This window comes from Rattus rattus, chromosome 1 (genome assembly GCF_011064425.1).
Source record: "Rattus rattus isolate New Zealand chromosome 1, Rrattus_CSIRO_v1, whole genome shotgun sequence".
NCBI classification, from domain to species: Eukaryota; Metazoa; Chordata; class Mammalia; order Rodentia; family Muridae; genus Rattus; species Rattus rattus.
In genome coordinates, this window is record NC_046154.1 from 13,577,007 (window position 1) to 13,595,653 (window position 18,647).

The 18,647-nt window shown below is 50.1% G+C and overlaps 1 protein-coding gene across 1 annotated transcript in view; it reads left to right on the forward strand.

Annotated features, from left to right (window-relative positions):
• Nucleotides 1–1,137: 1,137 nt before the first annotated feature.
• Tnfrsf1b (TNF receptor superfamily member 1B) overlaps nt 1,138–18,647 on the forward strand; it is a 31,173-nt gene continuing 13,663 nt past the window's right edge. Inside the window, exons 1-2 of the mRNA XM_032894992.1 lie at nt 1,138–1,279; nt 17,747–17,849. Coding sequence (XP_032750883.1) covers nt 1,202–1,279; nt 17,747–17,849 — 181 coding nt within the window. The 5' untranslated portion in view covers nt 1,138–1,201. The remainder of the gene's footprint in view (nt 1,280–17,746; nt 17,850–18,647) is intronic.

The window sequence follows — 18,647 nt, forward strand, 5'->3', positions numbered from 1 at the left end:
TTAGAGACCAGAGCTCTCCCATCCTGCTCAGTGGCTGCCTCTCTTCAGGGTTAAAGTTGTGGGCTGCCTCTCAGAAACATGTGGGATCCAGGTGATTTCCCAGACTCCTGACCAGTAGGTGGGATTTTCCATCCTCCCAAGGGTCACTTCCCAGTTTCTCCCCAGCACCTAAAAGTACCTTCCTTGAGGTGGCCCTCACAAGGGCCAGTGGCTACAGGTCTCTCAGAATCTATCAACCTACAGTGAGTGAGTGAGTGTGTGTATGTGTGTGCGCGCGCGTGCGTGTGTGCGCGCGCACGCACGCGCGCGCGCGCATGAGGAGGGGCAGAATAGTTGCCTGTCTCCCTGCCCACCCTACCTCTTCAAATACTCTATATGCAGGGCTGTAGGGATACACAGTGTCTTTGGGGCTGCCACTCAGATGGCAGCTACAGTGAGCTCGCTGATGAGGTCAGTTCTAGGAAGCAAGACTTTCTGGATGGCTTTCTCCCTCAATTTCTGTTTACCTATTAGCCAAGGGAACTCAGAAGGAGAGGGCTGGTCTTATCTAGGGATCCAAGTATGTTTAAGGAACAAATGAAAAAAAAAAAAAGGGCTGTACCTATGCAAGGCCGGTTATACTGTGCCTCTACACTCCGAGTAAGCAGACACAGGCTGCGTGGTATAGGAGCCATATTATATAGCTCATGTTAACGAGCTCCACGAAAAAGTGCAAACATTTACATGTAGTTACCTGGCTCTAGAGTCTAAATGACCTAAAAGGCTTTGGTTCCCCTGAGAGTAGGAAGTCCGGTGAGATCTAGGACAGGTTGGTGGAGGCAGATCAGCTGAGGGGAGACCCAATCTGGAACCGAGTCACGAATATGGTGGGTACCTGTCTTCAGCGCCAGTCTCATCCCCACCACTGGAAGAGTGTCTCGAAGGGGAAAGGGTGATGGAGAGAGACTGAGTCACTCCAGGAAGAGATACCGAAGAAAGAGGCCTAGAGCTACCAGGGAATCATAGGTGGAGATGTCCAGCGAGAGTAGAGGACTTGTGTAAAGGGGCGTGTCCTCAAGGCGTGGCCCCGCCCATTCCCGCCCGCCCCCACCCCCTGGTCTGCCCTAGCTCCTGGCCTGGGGGTTTCGCTTTCAGTCACCAGCTAGAGCGCAGCCGAGGCACGAGAGCTCCAGGCGCAAGAGCCGGAGCTACCGCCGCCCCTATGGCGCCCGCCGCCCTCTGGGTCGCGCTGGTCGTCGAACTGCAGCTGTGGGCCACCGGGCACACAGTGCCCGCCAAGGTGGGTGACTCTTGGTATCATGGGGGACAGCTGCGCCTCACAAAGTGCCCATCTTAGCTACTGCTTAATTCCGGGACAGCACGAGAGGCCATCCCATCCCCAACAGGCGCCACGCGCCTCTAGGAACCCACTGGGGACCCGAAGACTGGCCGGTTGGGAGCCTGGGATGGTACTCGGTTCCCGACAAACTCATGTTCCAGAAATACCCTGTGGCTCTCTCTGAGAGCTTGGTCAGGGCTCGGGTAACACCCAGCCAGGCTCAGGAACACCTTTCAGCCTTGCGAAGTCCCTTCTGTCCCGCGGTCTCGAGGTGGGAAGGACCGAAGTCCCTTCTGTCCCGCGGTCTCGAGGCGGGAAGGACCGGGGCCACTGCCCCGCTGTTTGAGAGGGTTGCGTCTTCTGAAGACTTCCTTCTCTGCGGCATGGTTTGCCTATTTCTTAGAAACACTGGGATTGCTAGATGTCGCCGGGGCCAGGAGTCTAAGTAGGCGCCTAATATAAGAGACCGTTGGGGAGTGAGTCACTTACCCAGATTGCTCCCAAGGAGCTGCGTGCTGTGTTCAGGGGCCATTTCAGAATGTTCTCTGAGTACTGGCAGAGAGGGCAGCTACCCAGAGAACCTCTAGAAAATGGAAAGATTAAAGATCCCAGTATCCGGTATTCACGACACTCACACAGGAACAGGGTTACGTCTACAGAGTGGTCTATGTATTTTTTTCTTCCTCCTTCCTATCTTCATTGATTGTAAGAGAGGGCAAAGAAAGCAGACTTCTAGTAAGGAAAAGTGAAGCCCAGAGTAATTACCTTTTCTGAAGGGCGTAGAGGGAGCTTGCTGCACTGATAAGTCTTTGCTTTGCTCTGTGTACACTTTCTGTCTCCTGAGTCCACCCGGATGGACAGGGTATGCTTACCTGACTGCAGGGGAGCAGAGTGGAAGGTGGCTTCTGTAGTGTCCGGAGGTGATTCAATGGCCCCAGACCCTTTGCTCTTCTCAGGATGGAAAGGAACAGACTCGGTGGATGTAGGTCCTCAGGGAGGTTGAGTCAAGGATGGACCCTGGATCAGGACCGTCCCAGTTCTGAGGTCTGAGTGTGACTGTGCATGGTTGTGGTCACCAGCCCGAATGGGGATTGTGCTCACACTCCAAGGAAGGACAGGTCTTTGGGCACTGAGCTGGGCCCTTGTGGGATCCAGGTGGAATGATGGTGTCACTGAAGGTGTTTCCCTCACACTTCCTTCCCTGCCTGACCAGTCCCAGGTCAGCTTAGACCTTCTGCTACTATTGCTGTGGACTCTTAGCTAGTCTACCTCTGCTCCAACTCCTAAAAATCCTCCTTTGACAGAGAGACCTTGCTCAAGCCTAGACACCCATGACTGGGAAGTCTTTGTGGCTCCTAGTGATAGAGGCAGAAGCCTTCCTTACCTTCCAGGTATTCCAGGACAGATGGAGACATCTGTACTGCCTGCTCCTATGAACCTGTGTTCTGTGCAGCTGATGACTAGGTGTCTGCCATTGGGCATGTATGAACCCAGCACACACGTTTTCTGCTTTAAGCCTTTTGTAAATAAACCAGTTCTCCAGAAAGGCCTGCACACATCCCCCGACTTAGACGATGACCTGCTCTATAGAGCACGGATTCCATGCTATTTTTTTTTTCTCTGTGTGTCTCTACGTCTCATCCACCTCAAGGGTAGGAGGGGCCCGGAGCTAAGAACTGTGCAAGCCTTCTCATGATTGATTCCACAGTAGCTCCTGGTTTGGGACACTCAAGTGCCAGATACTGTCTTGGGGACTTTGTCACAGATTGGCAGTGAAACTTCCCTTCTAGCTGTTTCTACAAGGTGGGGACCATTGCTCCACTGAAAGGTGTGGGAATGAGTGACAAGCTGTGGTGTTTGCCAGAACCACAGAACTGGGAGGTGATGGATGAGGTGAGATTTGAAGACAAGGCTCTGGCCTGACTCCTAACATTCTTTCTCCAGACCTTCCCTTACCTGTTTCCCCACTTCTCCCTCTATTACGGGACCCAGAGCTGTGATGTGTAGTGGGACTGCGCAGCAGAGAGATTCTTGAGAACAATTTGAGTAGGTTCCAGGGGAAGCAAACTCTCCTTACCCTTCACCTATTCGGTCTTCCACTTATTTGGCAAATAAACGCATGTGAAGCAGGGTAGGTGAGAACTTGTTCTGGTCTTACTTAAACTGGTGGGCATGGCTCCCCAGCCCTGGGAGTCTCAGAGCTAAGGAGCTGCTTGCTGCTTGAGCCGGAGTCCGTAGTATCCCAGGCTGGCCCTGGAGTGAATCGGGTGCCTGAAGTTCTGCTCTTTCCTTCTTTCCTCCTATCTGTCTTTTGTTTGCTGACTGACATCCTTCTGGGGCATCTGTATTGTGACTGAGGATGTGGTTTGGTATTGGGCTGTTCAGATGGCAGCGAGCAGGGGGGCCAGGTACCCTGATGTAGTGCCATCAACTCTCCTGTGTACTCGTCCATACATGCTCACATACTGCCATACTGCCCACTGCCCAGCTCTAGGGAACTACATCCAGAACCCCAGGACCAGAAGGTCACACACTTCATAGACTCAGGTTTTGCTCTGAACTGCCCTTGGCAACATGGGTTACATTAGCTTTTGTTAACTCCCCACACCCATTCCCATTCATGGTAATAGAGAATTTGCTTGGCTTTTTTTTTTTTTTAATTATGGTGTCTTCTGTAGCTCAGGCTCGCCTTCAGATCACTATGTTGTCTAGGATGACCTTGAAGTCCAGATCTTCTTTGAACATTTCCAGTGCTGGGATTACAGCTGTGTGCCATCAATACCGGACTTCTGTGGGTCTGGACGTGTGTCCCCTGCATGTTAGGTGGCACTTTATCAGCTGGGCTCCATCCTGAGGGCTTCTCTGGCATTCTTGGGTTGAACAATAGCCTGGACTATTGTCTTGGTGCCTGGCCTAATGACTTCCTGAAGCATTTGTCTAGGGCTGGGTGACACTTTGACACCTTGTGGCACTTGCTACCCAACACTAGTCAGGGTAGCTTTGTAGGGAAAGGGGAGAGTTCACTCAGGGTGTCTTTGTGGGGAGGAAGGGAGATGTTTGCCACCATGCCTGGTATACGTGTTGCATTTCTTGATGCTCTTGCTGACAACTTAATTACAGCACTCAAGGTGGTATAGACGGATTGTCAATTCAAGGCCACCCTTGGGTACATGGGGAGTTTGAGATAACCCTGGGCTTCATGAAACCGTCTCAAAAGAAAAAAAAAAGAACCCAAAACATTTGGCTAAATGTCAGAGGTATTTGGCTGACCTTTGTAGTGACTCGTGGCCCCATTTTGCAGCCAAATGTGACAGGTTGGTGGGTAGATCCAGGTTCTGGTGGCCTGCCTCTTTCAAAGTGTCTCTAGGCTTCTCCCCACTGCTGTAGCTGTGGGGAGCTGGAGACCGTCTTGCTAAATAGCTCACACTTCCTACCTCTACCCACACTGGGTTATGATTAGGCCGTCCCAAAGGTGGTGGCTCCGGACCCTGGAGGGGGCAAGGAGGGAAATTGAGGTTGGCACTAGGAGAGGTCCCAGTGAGCAGAAGTGAGGTGCACATGCTGTACCCCCAGTTTCATACACTGTGAGGCACCAGCTCTCTTGATCAGGACCCAAGGCCTGAGTCACACAGATGTGAACCTACAGCCTTCCTCTGCTGCCCAGAGGCTGTGTGATCAGAGCCTCTCTCCTTCCTCTGCACAGTGGAAACATACTCCTGGTAGTGGCTAGAACTATGGCTTTAAAGTCACTGGTATCTGTTTGAGCCAGGTAGCCTGTCCTGATTTGGTTATATGCACTGTTCACAGCTAAGAGGGGCTCAGACCCCCATCAATCAAAGTCATAGGTCCCCAAAGCTTAGGCAATAGATATCCAGTTGCCTCAAGTTCCTTCTTGACTGAATTTGCTACTTAGCACCCCAAAACCAACTTCCTTCCTGCTGTCTTTTCCTGCTGTACTTCCTGCCCCATTCCCCTGGCTGGGCCACTCAGATCACTTGCCTGACTGGGGTCTGGGACCCCATGTAGTAGCAAAAGCTATATGATCAGAGAGTCACCATCTCACTCTTTCAGTGGCGGGTGCTAAATGTCATTTGGGGATGATGAGGAGTATGCCTGATGAAGTTGGACGGAGCACAGAAGTCTCTAGCTCTGTGTATGTCAACCTGTGAGTCTCGACCCCTTAGGCATCGTGGGGGCCACCTAAGACCATCCTATATCAGATATTTACATTATAAATTATAGCAATAGCAAAATTACTAAAGTGGCAACAAAAATAACTTTATGGTTGGGCCTCACCACAGCATGAGGAATGGTATTGAAAGGTCACAGAGTTAGGAAGGTTGAGAGCCACTGTTCTAGCTCATCCCTACATGTCAGTAGATCCCAAGCTCTCTCTTCCACCTCTTCCATTTGCATTTGTGTGTGTGTGTGTGTGTGTGTGAGAGAGAGAGAGAGAGACAGAGAGACAGAGAGAGAGACAGAGAGAGACAAAGAGACAGAGAGAGACAGAGAGAGAGACAGAGAGACAGAGACAGAGGAAGATTCTGTTTACTTAAGACCCAAGACAGGAAAGCCATCTTCTGAACTGAAGCTGTCCATTTCCCTACACCCAAGTGACTTCTAAGACAGTACAACTTGAAGAAAGATCACAGCCTGAGTGTTGGTAGAGCAGAGTTCAGTGGCTTGCTGTGTGTCCTTGCTTGGGTTATTTAACCTCTCTGAGCCTAAACCTTCTAGCAGCACTAGTCTCAGTGTTCTCCCAGAAGGGGTGGGGCTGGCAGCTGCTGAAGTCTTTTCTCCTTCCTTCCTTCCTTCCTTCCTTCCTTCCTTCCTTCCTTCCTCCCTCCCTCTTCCCTTCCCTCCCTCCTTCCTTTCTTCTATCCCTCTCTCCCTCCCTCCTTATGTATGTATGTATGTATGTATGTATGTATGTATGTATGCATGCATGTATGTATGTATGTATGTATGCATGCATGTATGTATGTATGAGTGGTGTGCCTGAACGTGTGTAGGGATGTTTGCCTGTATGTAGGTGCACGTCTGTGCCTGAATTGATATCAGATGTCTTCCTCGATCACTCTGCAGTTTATTTAATTGAGGTGGACCCCTCACTGAACCTGGAGCTGATCTAGCTAGCTGACTTGTTCTGGGATCTCTGACTCTGCCCACCCTGTGCTGGGTTTATCATTAGCTGCCTTGTTGATGTGTTTTCTGAGGGTCCCAACTTTATTTCTCAGCCTTAAAGTTTTTTTTATCCCCGGAGCCTTCTCTCTAGCCCTTCCTTCTCGCTTTATTCCCGTGTGTTCTCACTAGAATTTCCCTGTCCCAGGCCCCATTGGCATCAAGATTTAATGGCTGTCTTTCAGCTTGCTGGAAGCTGGAGTGCTGATGTTCCAGGCAGGTCTGGAAGTCTTGGGTTTCCTGCTCCTGTCCCTTAGTGCCTTTGATATGCCAACAGTGAGGCATGCCCCCGGATGCTGAGGAAGTCAGACTTGTGTAACAGTGAGCAGGACCAGCTGGTAGCCTCCAAGCTCAAGGAGGTCCAAGTGGCAAGGGTGTTTCCTCAAAGAAGCTTTTTTTGTCACCCATTAGAGGGGACACTATTTGGTGCTGATTCTGGCCTTATAGTGTGTCTCTTTGTCTTGGGATGCAGGGCAGGGCCTTTGGGGCTTGGGGCCTATCCCTCATGTGGGACAGGGGTTCTGCATCTCCGGGACCTAACCCTCTGATGCCCGAACACATCTTTTCCCATCACGGGACCTCGTGATGTCATAGCTGACAGTGACACCATTGTGGTTTGGACTGCTTGGCTGTGAGCCAGGGTAGAGGAAGTCAGAGTAGCTTACCAGCAGGAGGTTGGGGAAGAGAGTGTCTTCACACCCCTAGTGTGAGCAGTGCTAGGGCTCCAGTGGGAAGGTAGCTGGTGTGCGTTCCAACCTGTTGCTCTATCTGACCCTTGCCAGCTTGAATGAGACAAGGGCAGACTGCCTGACGTCTCTAAGGTCTTCCACACCCATCCTGTTTCTTGTTGTGGTTTGTTCTTTTGAAACAGGGTCTTGCTTTGTAGTTTTTGGTTGGCCTGGGAACTTGATTTGTAGGCCAGGCAGGCCTTGAACTCATAGAGGTCCACATGTCTCTGGTTCCCCAGTGTTACGATTAAATGTTTGTGCTACTACGCCAGGCTCCGTTGGAGGGGGCAGGTTTGTGGGTGCTATGTTGTTCCTCATTTAAGAAGGCCTGCTCCCAGCCCACACGTTCAGTGTGGGAGGCTGTAAGAGGTCATGCAGCCTGAGTGAGTAGCAGTGCTCTCCTGTTTAAAATGGAAAGTGACAGCATCTAGTGACCTGCTCGGGGGTTCTGGGTCCTTGAGAGGCCTAGGGAACCATCACTGTTCTCTTTGGGAGCCTGGGCCTGGGTTGACCCAGGCCCTCTGTCAAGATGCAGGGAAGACTCCTCACACCAGCACCCATGGTGTTTGTCAGGGAGGCCAGTGCAGGTTGTCTGGTGTTGGCCTTAGGACCATAGTGACCTGCAGTTCAGAAAACTGAGTCAGTCTGAAGCTGGAAGCTGAGTGGGAAGGGACTTGGGGGTAGTCTTGCAAGCCATGTACAAAGACATTTTTTTTTTGTCCTCTGAGGACAGTGCAGAGGCTGTGGATCCTGAATTCTGAAGTCTGGTATGACTTCTGCTTTGGGCCGGAGTTGGGCCTCTAGTTCCCTTCCCCATTCTGAATTTCCATTGCTCCCAGTCCGACCTCTCAGAGCCAGCATTGGAATCGAGGCCCGCAGCTGTTAGAAGGTGGGTGGGAAGCTCAGTAGCTTGGAACGGAGGATGGAGTATAACATAACTCTGGACTAGACAGTGGATCTGTGAGGAAAGGCTCTGGAATGTTGACTGAAATTGCAGAACCCCTGCCAATGCCCTAGCTTTGGCCTGTTCCTGGCCTCCCGCTGCAGTCCGGCTTCTGTCTACAGCTCACAGAGCCAAGGTTCCTAATGAGGCTGTGGCCAGATGCTTGCTCTCAGGCTGCCTGTGCCTCTGGCCATGAGCCTGGGTCCTGCTGCTTCCTGCTTTCTCTGGCAGGAGTCCAGTCCTCTCCACTCTTTGCCCCTCAGGCCTCTACTCTTGCCTCTCCGTGGCTTGGTCCTGTGGTCACATTCTCTGCTGGACTTGTCACCCATTTGATTCTCCCTACATTCTGCCCTCCTGCAAGAACTCCCAGGGAACATTCCTGGCCTTGAGTCCCGGAGCATGGAAGACCGGAAATGAGTGGATACCAGGTGGAGGCTGGAGGGACTGGAAGCAGGCTAGACCCTTTAGCTGGGCAGGAACTTTGCTAGAATCAACAAAGACTCAGGAGGCTTTATGTCTGTGGACAGTTTGTAAAAGAAGTAATACCAAACGCATTAAACAGCTGTCGGGCCGGGTGTGGTGGATTGCATATGCAACCCCGTGGGAGGTGGAAGCAGGAAGATGGAGAGAGTTCCAGGCCAGTCCTGTCTCAAAAAAAAAAAAACAAACAAAAAAAAAACAAAAAAAAAAAAAAAAAAAAAAAAAAAAAAAAAAAAAAAAAAAAACAAAAAAAAACAAAAAAAAAAAAACAAAACAAAAAAAAAACAAACAAACAAAAAACCCAACGTAATTCTGCAGGAATTTGCAAAACACCTTATTGTATTTTATCTTATGTAATTTTTTTGGTATCAGACCCAGGCAATATGTACTGTTGTCAGGTTCTACAGAGGAGAAGGGGAAATAATCTTTGTTCATTTGAAAGTACAACGAACAGGGCTGGTGCTGGGGAGATGGCTCAGCAGTGAGGGGCACCAGCTGCTTTTACAGAAGACCTTGGTTTGATGCCCAGCACTGACACAGTGGCTCATTACCATCTGGAACTCTATTTCTTGGGGTACTGATATCCTGGGGTACCAGGCACACACATGTATTCAAGGAAAACATGCATACACATAAAATTAAAAACAATAGCAACAACAGTAAGTGGGCTAGGGAAGTGGTTTCGAGGTCACTGCTCTTGCAGAACCCAGGGTTCTGCTCCCAGCACCTACAGGGCAATTAACTGTCTGTAACGCCAGTTCCAGGGGATTGGTAGCCCATGCTGGTCTCTTCAGGAACCAGACACACACACCATGCACAGACAAACATGTAGGCAAGCCATTCAGACACATAAAAATACATTTATCTTTCTAAATGTTAACAATGTAAAATGTAACAATGTAAATGCAAAAATGTAACAAATATAAAAACAAAAGTGCAAGAAACAGACGGGGGAGGGGGGATGCAATTGTGCAAGAAAGAAGTCATGTGTAATAAATTAATAACCCAACTGATGGATTAAAAAAAAGCAAGCCCCAAAGAAAAATAATTCCTTCAAGATGCCTGCTAATTAGGGACATAGTCTGAGTTCAAAGTCAGACTTCCATATTGTTGTCTGTTGTCAACTAACGCACTCTTCCCACAAGAACATGAGGCAACAAGGAGCTACCCATAGTTTGGAGAAAAGGAGGTGGCCTGGAGCAGAGAGTAGGTGAGTTGATTTTCTGGCCTCAGTGTGAAGATTTGGAAAGGCTGGAGTCAGGGAGGCTCACTAGAAGGCTGTGATGATGACTCTGGTGAGGTAAGGAGGACCAAAGAGGTGGGGAGAGGGCTGAGAGAAGGCTGAATGTCAGGACATATTTTCCCCTGTGTCCCCGTCTTTTGTAGAGGTTTACTGCTCAGCCTGAGCTGGTTGGCCTGCTTTGGTCATTTAATTGGCTGACCTTGAAATCACTCTGTATCAGAGGATGAACTTCTGATCCTCAGGGCCCTCTACGTCCATTGCTGGAATTACAGATGTGCACCACCATACCTGTTTCCTTTTTTTTTTTTTTTTTTTTTTTTTTTTTAATGCAGTGCTAGGCATGGACCCTGGACCTTCATGCATGTTAGTCATCCTCTCTACCAACTGATCTGCAACCCAGCCTTCTCTGGGTCAAGGTCAGCCATAGGAACAGCCTTGCCATAATCACCCTGGTCACCCACTCTGACTGGAGTGGACTTGAAACTGGGCTGAGGTCTGTGATGTCTCCTGAGACAAGGCCTGTGAAGAGCTGGGTATGCACATGGCTCGGGGAGCTGTCTAAAGAGTCCAGGCATCGGTAATCAACAAAAGCAAAAGATCTAATGTCAGAGTGGGTCTGATGCACTGAAAGCAAGAAGCCCTTCCATTTTCAGCCAGTCAGGCAGCAGGCCACGACTCTTGCCAGAGGAAATGAAGGAGCCAGGCCTTCTCGTGGTCCTATTGCTCCCCCAGCCAAAGCCCAGCTTCCATGCATAGGCTGCAGAGTCACACTTTGGCTACCACCCACATGGGATGGTGGTTGGTTGAGGCCACCATGGACTGTGATCTGAATGCTGTCCTTCAGTTTCTGGGCACATTGCCTTGTCCATTTCTTGACCAGTTCCTCTGTGCGCCAAACAGAGCTCAGTGAATAGGAAATTAGAACTTTTGCTTGTGTCGATTAGCATTACATCAATTTATTCGACGTCTATCCCAACCATGTGCACCACCTGGTTCTTCACAGTCACCAGCTTGGTTAATCAAGACACTTCATATGGTGGGCATGGCTCCATTCCCATTTTGTAGAAGCCAAAACCACGCAGAAGAATGAGAGGGGAGGAGTCAAACCAGGTTCTAGCTCAAGGAGAGATCACAGTAGAGTGTCAGGGAAGATACAAGGAGAACAAAGAGTTAGCTCTTTGTTAAATATGCCCTAGGTTATCACAGGAGCCTGCTAGAGACATCTGTGACTTCCATGTGGGGTTCGGAGGTTTATATGAGAGAGATGGTGGTGGGGTGTGTCTGAAGAAGCTGAGGGGTCCGCTCTGCAGAAAGTGTGGTCAGAGGTAGCAGGATGGGTCAGGGTATGGATGAGAAGTGTGGAGAGTCAGATGCTCTGCCTCGGGTAGCATATGCTGGAGAAGTTTTGTTGCAGCCTAAGGGCATCTGAAAAAGGAAGGCCAGTCCTGGAAGTAGGAAGGTGGCTTAGGTCTATCTGCAAAGGGACATGTACTAGACACCAACAGTGAAGAGACTAGTTGCCCGGGTGATGAGGAAAGCCAGTCGGAGATAGAGAAAGCTGTATCAAAGGGCCTCAGGGTGTTAGCAGAGAGGATGGTGCCTTCTCTGTCTCTGAATCAAGTATTATTTGGGGGCAGAGCCCTTGGCATATAGCCTGAGCCTGGCCTTAAGAACCGGATCCCAGTGTGGGTTTCCTGTCTGCTGCAGCTCACTTCTAAAGCACATCACAGCCAGCAGTTCGGGGGAGGGATGTGTCAGCCCTGGGCCATCTACCTGTGATGTGGTTGGTCCTTCCTGACGCCAGTGCTCTTTGTTTCCATGATGGTTGGCAGGCCTGGCTGCCTAGGCCTTGCTTGCATCGCGGTGACAGCCTTGCTGTACCGCCACAGCCCGTGGGGCTCTATAAACCTCCAAGATCAAGACTTAAATGCACCCCCCAACACCTACCATGCAAATGATGTGGCCTCTCTAGTGCTTGAAGATAGTTTCCAACTGAGTGGAGGGTCCTTAGGCAGACACCTCTGCCTGTCCCCAACAGCTGTCTCATTGGGTGAGATGTGGTGGCCCTTTTGCCTGGAAGCATCAGCCAGCTCTTCATCACTCTGCAAAGCAAAACAAAATCATAGGGCATGAAATATCTCAGACGGTAAAACAGGCAACCACACGCTTGGAATCACAGTGCTGGGGGCTTAGAGATAAGCAGATCCCCAGGTTCACTGAGTCTAGCCAAATTGGGAAGCCCCAGGCCAATGAGAGACTTTGTCTTGAAACCAAGGTAGACAGTGCACTAAGAAGAGCTGACATCTAGCGCGCGCGCGCCACACACACACACACACACACACACACACACACACACACACAGCATGTCCTTGCGCATACTTGCACATGTGTACCTGCATAGACACAGAGAGGTAACATGTTCATGTTCACCCTTCCCGTATAACCCATACGTGCATGTGCACCCAAACATACACAAACAGTGGTGCGTACACAACTCTATTCACACACACACAGACACACACACATCACAGGTTATAAAATTGTCAGAGCCATGGAGGCTGATCCAGCTGTGATGAGTTCCCAGTCTGCACCCGCGCTGTGTCTCCTGGATCCTTCATTTCTGCATTGTGAAATGGGCTTCGTTTTAGTTCCTTTTTTTTTTAATTTTTGTGAAGAGACACCATGACTAAGGCAATTGATAAAAGAAAGCATTTAGTTGGGGGCTTGCTTACAGTTTCAGAGGGTGAATCCATGGGTGTCATGGCGGGGAGCATGGCAGACAGGCATGCGTGGTGCTGCGACTGTAGCTGAGAGCTTACATCTGATTCTCAAGCAGGAGGCCGAAGGAGGGAGAAAAGGAGGGACGCCTTCTGGCATGCGCTTTTGAAACCTTGAAGCCCAGCCCCCCATGTCATACCTTCTTCAACAAAGCCACACCTCCAAATCCTTCCCAAAATGGTTCCAACTAGACTCATAGCTTTCAAATGTATGAGTTTATGGGAGCCATTCTCATCCAAAGCACCAAAGGCTTATACTGACCTCAATGGGTTGGTTCCAGGGAAAAGGTGGGGAAATTCGTGTGAGTGTCCCCAGAATGGCACCTCACACAGTAGGTATTTCTACTGGGTATATGCTGTGTTACAGGTATAAGCCTTACTGATCTTTCTAGCTTATATAAATGGTGGTGCCAGTGAGTACATCCTCTTTACCACAAGCTGGGAGCTCTTCCCTGCTACCGTCCCAGTCTTGCTCTATACCTGCCTCAGTGATAGATCCTTGTCTAGGGCCTTGCCATCTAGCATACATTCACCTTGCAATCTGTCCATCTCTACATTCATCCATCTATTCATCCATCCTTCCATCCACCTGTCCCATCAACCTACCCAATCATCATTTCATCCGTCCATCTACCCATCCTTTCATCCATTCACCCACCTATCCTTTCATTCATCCATCCACCCACTCACCCACCCATCCACTCACCCACCCATCCATCCATCCATCCATCCATCCATTCCATCCATCCATCCATCCCTCCATCCATTCATTCATCTTTCCATTCCTCCTCCCCTCCCTCCATTTCTGTATCCATCCATCCATCCATCCATCCATCCATCCATCCCTTCCTCCAGTTTTTCATCCATCCATTTATCCATCTATCCATTTCTTTATCCATCTTGATCCACGTATCCTCTTTTTCAGGTACAGTAGTAGGTGGTTCATTCCTACCGTAGGTTTCCAGTTCTGACCTGCACCCTTGTTTGCTTTTTGTTTTGTCTTGTTGTTCATATGTTTGTTTCAGACAGAGCTTCTCTATGTAACCCTGGCTGTTCCTAGAACTCTCTACATAGACCAGGTTAGCCTCGAACCCACAGAGGTCCTCCGACCTCTGCTTCCTGAGTGCTGGAATTAAAGTTATGTGCCACTCCACTACTCCCTGCTGGAGGCTTTATCTTTTGAGCAACTGGCTCGCATAAACATGCTGACAGCATTAAGTGCAGTTGGGTTCATTTCCTCATTTCTCAGTGTCGAATCTCCATGGACCCGGGGGGGTGAGGGTGGGGGGGTGAATCTAAGTGTCTCCAGTTTAGAGCAAAAGATTAGTCCTCCCCAGCCTTGTGAATCTCAGGACTTGTTGTGAGTCGACCCACTGCCCCTGTTCCCAACCCCATCCCACAACAGTCCCTGTAATGGCCCCGAGACCCAGCCTCCAGGACTGCTTTGGGACTCTGGGTAGCTCCCGGTGCAGGAGTGACCTTTTGTTCTGCATTGTGCAGGGGCTTTCTGTTCCTCATTGTTTAGTCCTGACAGAGATTGTGGCTTTTTTCCCCTCTGTCCAAGAGAATAAACAGGGCCTGGACTTTGTTGAGGGAGGCGTGGGCCCCTTTGCAAGCTGCTGGGGCTGGAGTCACACATAGCAGCAGGAAAAAAAAGCACCAGAGAGTTTATTCGTAGTGAAGCTGGGGACAAGGAGGCCCCCCTTCTGTTCATGGGCAGGTCAATGAGACAGTCCAACTTGGCTGAGGCAAGGCCCTTTCCCGTCAGGCCCTCTGCGTCTGGCAGGGAGTTGTTCCTAACCAAAGCAGTGATTCTTTGGGTCACTGGAAGCTGCCCATGCCACAGATGATTAGCACCACCCAGGGGATAAACCCCAGGGCTGGCAGGAATAGGGTTCCCATAAGATCCATGCCACCTACAGCCCCTGTATGTGTGGACTGGGAGGTCGATATTTGAGGACGTAGAAGGAGGCAAAGAGAAGGTTCTTAGTTAATGAGATAATGTTTCCATGGGAAGGCTACTCTGGGACTTTTGTTTGGGACGCTCAGACCTTCTGTGTCAGTTAGCATTCTGTGGAGTGATGGGTACGAATGAGCTATGACACTGATTTCTGGGGTTCAGGGACCCCCTAAGTCTGCTGTGAGTGCCTTCCTTGCTTCCTTCTCCCAACTGACCTTACTTTCTCCATAGGATGAGATGATCAGGCCAGGTTGAACACAGCAAAGGAGTCTCTAATCCCCAGGAAGAGTCCTTTCTTATTTTTCCTTTCTTCTTTATGAGCGGTATGGCTCCCTAGCCCAGAGATTCCCCTACCCCCCATATGTGAAAGGATCAGCCAGCCATTGGTGTACCCTTGACTTTGAGCACAGTCAGTGAGGCCTCAGACAGGGTGGAACACCCTTATAGTGTGTGCTCAGACCCAACTGACTGTTTTGTCATGAAATGGAAGGGGGAATGTGCCAGGGCAGTGTGTGTAGGCATGTGCTTGGATGTGTGTTCAACTGTCCAGAAGGAGCTGCAGTGTCTTTTCAGACTGGGTACCCAGCAAGGTTCTATGACTTTCCTCACCCATCTGTCTGCATGACCTTCCTGAAAATGATTGCCCTGGTGGGGGAACTCAGAGATAGGCCAGGACAGCAGATGTGTCTATGTTCAGGCTTCTTGGCCCTAGTGCCCAGGGGGAGGACCTTGCCCCCAAGGAAATGACATTAGAATTACTACCCTACTCATGGTAGCAACTGTTGATCACTCTTTTTTGTCTGGTTCTGGGTAGGATAACTCATACTGCAGCCTAAGGGGTCCCCCATCTGGGGTTACTGGGTGAGTATGAAGACAAGGCAGGGGGCTGCATTGGGCTGCTTATCCAGATCACAGCGTGGGCAGTTGTCTGAAGAGGGATGTACTCTGACGGCATGTGTCTGTGGACTTTGGCCACAGGGAGCATGAGACAGCTAGGACATTGTGGCAGGACCAGGAGAGCTAAAGACTGTCCACAGCAGGGAACCCCAGTCCCTTGAGTCATGACTTCTGGCAGCTTTTAGCTGTTATCATCGAGTGACTGAGCAAAGAAAAACATGGTAGGCTCAGAGGTCACTCGCTGCACAGCACTAGGCAAGGTAGCTCGATGCTGTCCAGACACAGATGGGGATGGGGAGGGGGAAGACAAAACCACTGCCCAGAGATCATATATAGACTATATAGCCCTAGCCTATATAGTCTATACAGACCAGATGAGCCTAGTAGTAAAGTCTGCATCATCTCTGATTGGCTCGTTTACAGCTGCTTTTCAAAGAGACTGATCTGTGCCTTTGCTGTGCTAATTGTTGGATGTTTTATGTATCTCTCTTGCTCCCACTGAGTTGAGTGAGGAACCAACGTCCAGGGCGATGGAGACACTTGCCTAAGACCATACAGCTGTGTGGGGGGGGAAGAATAAGAAAACAAATCCATGCCTTTATCTGAGGAGTCAGGGGATTCGTCAGGATTCCAGGTTTTAATAAAGGTTCATTGAACTCCTGTTAACCACATGATAGAAGCTTCTGGTGTAACGAAGAGTATGAACCAGCCCTCAACTTTAACCTAGAACCACCCCCTGGTCATTTCCAGGTGACGTCAGCAGGAGCTGCAAGGGCGTTGGGCGTGTGTTCACACCCTCTTTGCTCTTGTAGATCTACTCCCGTGTTTGCTTATGAGTTCACGCTTGTGCAGAAGCGGCTAATTCATGCCTGTCCCTAGAGGCTCAAATTGCCATTCCACCTTTTGGAAGGAAGGCTGGGGCTTAGGCAGGTCTCCCGGGTCCTGGGACAGATCCAGTGGTGACAGTTGCTGCTACCGTACACTTCCCAGGGCCACTTGGAGGTCTGAGGGAGGGCCTTGTGTTTCTCCCCATTGGTTCTGTGCCATGTGGGTGCTGTTTTTTCTCCCTCCTCCCCATCTGTCTGTCTTTTATAATTATTTTTTTTAAAAAAAAATGTGAGTATGTGAACCACATGCATGCAAGAAAATCTCTGTCACTGGCTTAAATGGGTAACCTGCCCTCTTTGTGCCCCAGTTTCCTTTCTATACACTGATCAGAGTCCATTTTGACTGGTTGTCAGAGAACTTAAGGCAGGAATACACCCATCTCAGGTCCAGGCTCTGGAAGCAGAGCCTGAGGCCTGGCCTCTTGTGACAGGAGAAGGCTCTCAAGCAAGAGGGTGGGGTGGCAGGATGTGGCAGCAAGGTCACATGGTTGCCAGCCAAAACCTATGGGTGTTGGGCCTGGTTTGACACCAAGGTATTACCTCTTAGTTGAAGACTTGTCAGCCAGTGCTGAGGCTCTTCTCCTCAGAAGAGGAGTCTGAGCATGGCCAGGAGACCCCACTGGTTCAAACCTTCCAAGCCCATGGGTGTAAGGCACCACTGGTGTGAGGAGGTGCACAGGTTTGTCTCCATCCTTTATTAACTTCCTGAGGCAGCTCCGCCATGGCCCGTATCAGAAGCTTGGCTCTAGAGGTGGCGTGGCCACTGTCTCTGCCCTCTGGGTCATCAGTGTCAGCATGCGAACATGTGTGTGTACACCCGTGTGCACGGATGTGAGTTCAAGGACACACGGTACCATTTCAGAACGATGACTTGAAGGTCAGAATGGGCCATGTCTGTGTTCGCAGAGAGCCCTGAGGAGGAGGAATAGCCTACATTAGGCTCAGGAGAGTCGAGGGTACTTTCTGGGAGAAGGAAGACCTCAGCCAGAAGGACAGAAGGGACAGATGGGCAGATATCCTAAAAAGAGCCGCTTTATGTGGAGGTCCTTGTCACAGTGAACCAAACCACTGTCTAAAAAAAACTATATCTTCTCGGAGCCTTGCTGGGGCTCACCCAGCAGGAGGGAGGCCCTAAAGTAACCCTTTCCCTGGCCCAGGACCTCCTTCTGCAGACACAAGTGTGCCATGCTAAAAAGGGTGGACAAGAACGGAAAAAGCCTGGAGTCTACTTCCTTAAGCCTTCCTCATCCTCCAACTCAAGAACCCATCCATGAGGCCTGGTGACAGGAGCCTAGGGTCATGCTGATGACTGCCTCCCTTGTTGCCTTACAGGTTGTCTTGACGCCCTACAAGCCAGAACCTGGGAACCAGTGCCGGAACTCACAGGAGTACTATGACAAGAAGGCTCAGATGTGCTGTGCTAAGTGTCCCCCTGGTGAGAGGCAGCTGCTGGGGTTTGTGGAGGTGGTGCTGTGGAGGGAATGCTTGTCCAGGAATCAGGGCCTTAAATTCTCATTGGGCTGCTTCTAGGGACATGCATTCTAGGGCTCATGAGTGAGTTATCTTGCCCTGGGCTTTTGCACGTGCTGTCCCCTCCACTGAGCACTCTTCTCGGTGCCTTCTGGTTCATGCCTACCTATGCATGTTATGCGGTTCCCATGTCCAGGAAGCCTGCTCCAAACTGCAATGATGGCCTGGTTCTTCTCATAGCCCCACTGTGTGCTCCTCTAAAGTAGTGACTGTAGCTTGGTCGCTCTGGAATTCCCAGAACACGACTGGCCTTTATTGGTTCCCTGTACATAATTATCAAGTAAATGGATGTATAGCTATATCATAGATGGTGGACCTGAGCCCTGGCCCCACTGGGGAGGACTGAGTAGCTGCCCGCCCCCCAGTGCTGAGTCAAGAGTATGCACTCACTTAAGTAGTATTCATAGGGCACCTACTGTGTGCTCAATCTGCTGGGATTGTAACAGAATGCCGAGCAGACATTCCTCATCCTTATCCTCATGGAGTCTACTACATTTCCTTTTTTTTAAAGTAAGGTTTCTTTATTTTTATTTTACACGATTGGTGTTTTGCCTGCATGTATGTCTGTGTACCACATTTCATACAAGGGCCTTTGGAGGTCAGAAGAGGGCATTCGATTCTTGGTAATGGTAGCACAGATGGTTGGTTAGTAACTCTGTGTGTGCTGAGCATCAAACCCAGTCCTGTGGAAGAGCAGCCAGTG